This window comes from Mastomys coucha, unplaced genomic scaffold (genome assembly GCF_008632895.1).
Source record: "Mastomys coucha isolate ucsf_1 unplaced genomic scaffold, UCSF_Mcou_1 pScaffold21, whole genome shotgun sequence".
Lineage (NCBI taxonomy): Eukaryota > Metazoa > Chordata > Mammalia > Rodentia > Muridae > Mastomys > Mastomys coucha.
The window spans coordinates 57,046,669-57,052,338 of record NW_022196904.1 but is presented as its reverse complement, the minus strand read 5'-3'; the positions used below and the strand labels follow the sequence as shown (position 1 = coordinate 57,052,338).

Sequence of the window (5,670 nt, the reverse complement as noted above, 5' to 3'; positions counted from 1 at the left end):
TCAGAGATCCACCTGCCTCTGCCTCCCAAGTGCTGGGATTAAAGGTGTGTGCCACCACTGCCTGGCTCAGATTTATGTTCTAATGAGCTCACTATTGTTCAGAACTCTTTTTAAAATGCCCCATTGTAAACTGACTTTTTTGTTTTTTGTTTTTTTTTTTACTTCTGCCACCTTCATGTGACACTGACGACAGTAAGGAAGTCAAACAAGCACAGAAGAAAGACAAAGCTTTGAGGTTTTTCAATTTTAAAGTGCAAAGAACATGCCCACGTATCTGAAGTACCGTTTCAGCTATGGAAAATAGCCACAGGCCTTCAGGACTGCACCCAAAATAAAAAAGTTTGTGGATTCCATACTTTCTTGCCATATCACAAACTAGAGTTTTATTTCATGGATCCGTGTGCGGTGCTCTAGAGAGAAATGCCTAGGAGAGGAACGAACCAGCTTTTTCCCTTACCAGGAGCCCAGACCACTAGGGTCCCAGAAACACAAGCCCAATAGTATCTCTGGCGGGGAGGTTCTTCCTCCTCCCGGTGACCACGGGCTGTGTTGTTAGGAATCCCTCTGATTCCTAACCTATCCAGACACAAGCTGCTAGAAAGTCACTGAAGTTCATCTCTCTCTGGTAAGTTCAGTGATTCAGGGTAGATCTGTTAGATTCCTTCTCACCTGAAGGAACCAGTCAGTCCAGTCTGGGGTCAAGTCTAAGGATCAAGCAGTAGAGGGTCAATGTAGGTTCACCGTGAACCTACATTCACATATAGGTGAAACATATAGCCATTTATTTCATCCTAGATAGCCCATGTTGCTCTGGGAAGCTCGGATTAATCTGATCAACCTTTATAGAAAACTCCAAGAATGTACTTTGCTAGTGTGCCAGGAAGTTAATTTTCTCCAAGTTCTAAAGCTCAGGGTTAGAAAGCTAATCCAAATAAGAAAGTCTTATTAGCTAAGTCCAATAAAAAGCCAACATCTTTCTCGACACAGCAGAAGGACTGAGGGCGTCATGCAAAACCAGAAGAAGCCAAAGTATGGTATACTTCTGTCTCCAGTGTCATGCCCCTGCCTCATACTGTAACCTGTGCCACATAACCAAAGAATTCCTCTAGTATACGTCTTCAGGGAACGGAAGGAAGGATGGCTTTTGAGGCAAATTCCAGAGATTTCTCTCCAGCCTGCATAGCAGCAGTTAACTTAGTCTCTACCACATCTGCCCCACCCTGACTCTCCATTTTATTTCCCCCATTAATAGCTAAACAGTCTCAAATGTGTTCCAAAATTAGCTGTGAGCACAAAAAAAAAAAAAAAAAAAAAAAAAAAAAACCCCGCAAACACAAGCACCATTTGCTAATTGCTCAGCAATTCTAGTTGTTGCTCCCTCAAAGAGGATGGAAGCAGGTCATCAGATAAACATCCCATTAGCTCACTGGCAGACATACTGGGCTGCAGGTCACAGACTGGCAGCTGATGGGTGCTCACTTGAGTGAGGCGAATATAACCCATCTGCCCTTCACTTCACTGCGTGGCCTTACATGATGGTTCTCGGCTGAGAAAACTCACCTTCAATGACCCACAGACACAGCTTTCCCATTGGGTATTTTCTAAAGGATAATCCAACCTGTGGGCCACGTGTATGACAGAATAACTATGGATCTTCTGAACACACTTACAGACTGACATCATATCCCAACATCAAAGGGTTGAGCGACCCTGCTGGTGGGTGGTATTTCTCATCAGGCAAATGGTAGAGCTACTTGGAGGACTGTTGTTGCATGGTCAGATGTCCAGGTTATGCTCCAGATCAGCTAAAGCAAGTAGATGCGAGCAGTTGGCCAAACTCTCCAGGTAATGCCAACACACCACCAGGACTGAGAAGGAACAGAGTGGAGTCACAGCCTCTGAACCTGCATGCGCAGGTCAGCTGCAGGCAGCACACAAACATCGACAAACAATTAATAGCTGTTCACTATAAAGCAGATGGGGATAGGATAAATGGTCCAATGAAGCTGACCTATAAAGTTCATAGCCATGAGTCAAAAACCCCTGAATCCCATTAAAGGGTATTTTAGTGACTATTAATGTTTCACTGAAGTCTGTTCTCCCAACATTTGTTAAGGGTGTGGACAGCAATTAAGAAAAACCCTTTAATTGGGGCAGCAGTCTCTCTCTTAGGACTCACTCATCCAGTTTGCCACAGACCCTCCCTGCCACAGGCAGATAGCCTAAGAAGAGAAAACAAACAAGCAGCAGGCGATGGCTAAGCTAGACTGCTAAGCAATTCTGACTTATTTTCAAGGAAACTGGAACACCAAAACAGAGCCACAGGATATCTCCGTAGAAAGACTCTAAACAATCAAAGCAGGACCTAGCCGGGAAGAAACACTACCTGAAGATGCAGGTTCTCCAACTTCACCAGGAATGTTTTCAGACACACTGCTAGTAACGCAGCACCAGGAGATAGGTTTAAATACCTGATAGCCCATGGTTGTTCAAATGGAGGTGCAGAATGGGCCCAAACACCCAAGTCACACCTCAGACCAATAAGCTCAGGATATGAGCGGACAGCTAAGTAAATGATACTGGGGCGGAGTGTATATAAACATGTTTTCAATGTATTTCCGTGTGTGTGTGTGTGTGTGTGTGTGTGTGTGTGTGTGTGTGTTTGTATGGGTGCATGTGCATACTTATATGGATGCTGGAGGTCAACATCAGGCAACTTGCTCAGTCACTCCTTACATTTTGAGACATTCTCTCACTGAACCTGACACTATTTAGCAAGGCTAGCTGGCCACTCATGGCCAGGAATCCATCTGTCCCTGCTCCCCAGCGCTGGGATCACAGACGCGCACCTCCATACCTGTCTCCATACCTCCACACATATCTTTATGTGGGTTCTAGGTCCTCATGATTGTGTACCATGAACTTTACCAACTAAGTCATCCCTAAATGGCACTTTTTCAGTGGCCATTTCCATACCAGATCATGTATCTGAATCCCCAGTGACCAGTCCAAACTGTGGCCCTCTAGACACTGCCGGTCCGACATGAGGCCAGAGGCCAGATGTACTGAAAAGTTTCCAGGTGATGCAGATGCTGCTGGCCCAGGTTTCATGGGTTTCCCAAGACACTCTCATTAAAACTCTCATAACCGCAAGGCTGAGAGCCAGGGTACAAAAAAACCAGGGAAGCTCAGAAAGGATCTCATCGGAGTAAGGAACATTGTATCGGAGTAGGGAACATTGTATCGGAGTAGGGAACATTGTATCGGAGTAGGGAACATTGTATAGGAGTAGGGAACATTGTATCCCAGCCATGCTGCCAACCTGGTGCATGTTATCTACCTGCTCCTGATGCTTAAAACTAAGGCTCCAAAGTCAGGCATACCGGTGTACACCTTTAATCCTAGCACTGAAGAGTAAGAGGCAGACGGATCTCTGAAATCAAGGCTAGCCTGGTCTACAAGTGAAGTTCCAGGCCAGCCAGAGCTACACAGAGAAACCCTGACATGGAAAGACAAATCAGGAGACTAAGGCTCCATGCCAAGGCAATCCTGCGTTCCTTGCAGAAATAAAACTTTCTCAAAGGGCAATTAGGCATGAAATGTTAACACTACCACACGCCAAAAGAAAGCGGCTTAGGGGACAATAGTGCAGCTTCCAAAATATTCTCAGATGCCAGTAACACTGTTTCTATTAACAACAGACCATAAATGCAGCTGTGGTCCTATAAGATTCTACTACCTGGGACATTGAAGTTGTCTTAATCTAAGCCCATAACTCTATGATGTTCACACAGGAAGGAAATCCGGCTAATAAAATCCTTGTTAGAAATACGGCGGCCCTGCCATCGTGTGACATCGTGTGACACATGACTGTGTAAAGAAGGCATGTCCTTGCTTGCTTATGACCTCAATCCTATGTGACCCGTAGAGTGTCAGCTGTGCGGGTGCTCCATTCCAACACCTCTGCTCTCTAGACTCACCTGTCACTACTTTGCAGTGCTGCCTGGGTCCCTCCACCTCCGTAGATGGGCTGGGGGTGGAGGACCATCTGCGTCTGACCAGGTGCTCTCGTCCACTGAATGGGCCCCCTGAGTTGTTGACCGGCTGGATGAAAACCTGCTCCTGCTCAAGCTGGATGAGGCCAACCTGCGCAGAAAGGAGAAGACAAGACACCAGTCATCCTCTTTCATGCATGGTCATGGCCCCAGCAGTACGTTTGCTGTGCTTTGGCTTGCCACATCTGGGCTTGTGCTTCCATCTGCTGCTGCACCCCATCACGCTCTCCATCTGACTTAAGAATATGCCCCTGAGTAGTTATGGTGGGAGGTCTGGATGGGTGGGTGTCTTAGATAAAGTTTCTATTGCTGTGATAATACACCATGACCAAAACCAACTTGGTAGGAAAAGGGTTTACTTCACCTTGCAAATCGCAGCATCCGCTAAAGAAGTCTGGGTAGAAGAACTGCTGGGGAGACCACACACCAGTGCTGCTTACTAGCTCGCTCAGCTTGCTTTCTTATAGAACCCAGTACCATCAGCCAAGGGGTAGCACCACCCACAATGGGCTGGGCCCTCCTCCAATCAATCACTAATTAAGAAAATGCCCTACAGGCTTTTCCTACAGGGTCAATCTCAAGGAACGTTTTCTCAGTTGAGAGTTCCTCTTCCCAAAAGACTCTAGCTTGTGTCAACTTGACATGAAACCAGCACAGTGGCGTTGAAACTGCTGCGAAATGCCGTTGTCACCAGTATCTAGTTTCCAAGCCTGCTTTCAGAAAAGATGGTGTACGTGTGCACACACACACACACATACACACACACACACACACACACACACACACACGGTGGCGGGGGGTAGGGTGAGCTGGGCCTTGAATAAACAATGATATAGTCAAGTACTCTACAACTGAGCTATATTTGAAGCCCTAAAAAGCACCCCCTTACAAGTCCATCTGAGATGCCTCAGCTAAGGAGTTATAAGCAGTTGCTCTTGCAGAGGACCTGGGTTTGGCTCCTAGCACCCATGTGGTGGCTCACAACTGTCTGTTACCTCCCATTCCAGGGGATCTAACCCTCTTTTCTGGCCTCCTTGAGTACTGTGTACATGGGGTGCACAGACATACATGCAAACAAAACAGCCACACACATTAAATAAATCTCAGTGGTCTATTTGAGCTAGGTGTGCTGGTACATACTCATAATCCCAGCTCTTGAGAGACTGAGGCAAGAGGATCAAGAGTTCAAGCTTTGAGTGGGATAAATGAGAATATATCTCCAAAGTGCAAAGTGGGTGTGGTGATCCACTGTGGAAGCACGTTTCAAACTGCTAGGCCAGAACACTATAGCCCTAATGGGAAAATGTATCTTGTCCTTCTTTGAGGATATTTAATAGGAAACACCAAAACAGCCAGTCCCACGTGTAGTATTCATTACCAGGGGGGAGAGGATGACTTACAAATTTCCACCCCAAACTTGCAGCATTTAAGAGAAACCAAGAAGCCGGGCAGTGGTGGTGCATGCCTTTAATCCTAGCACTTGGGAGGCAGAGGCAGGCAGATTTCTGAGTTCGAGGTCAGCCTGGTCTACAGAGTGAGTTCCAGGACAGTCAGGGCTATCCAGAGAAACCATGTCTCAAAAAACCAAAGAGAGAGAGAGAGAGAGAGAGAGAGA

At 46.4% G+C, this 5,670-nt stretch overlaps 1 protein-coding gene across 2 annotated transcripts in view; it reads right to left on the bottom strand.

Annotated features, from left to right (window-relative positions):
* The window catches only part of Adamts17 (ADAM metallopeptidase with thrombospondin type 1 motif 17), a 319,009-nt gene that overhangs the window by 304,535 nt on the left and 8,804 nt on the right, over window positions 1-5,670 (bottom strand). For both annotated transcript variants that reach the window (XM_031386937.1, XM_031386938.1), the window contains exon 3: window positions 3,981-4,146. In XM_031386937.1, coding sequence (XP_031242797.1) covers window positions 3,981-4,146 — 166 coding nt within the window. The remainder of the gene's footprint in view (window positions 1-3,980; window positions 4,147-5,670) is intronic.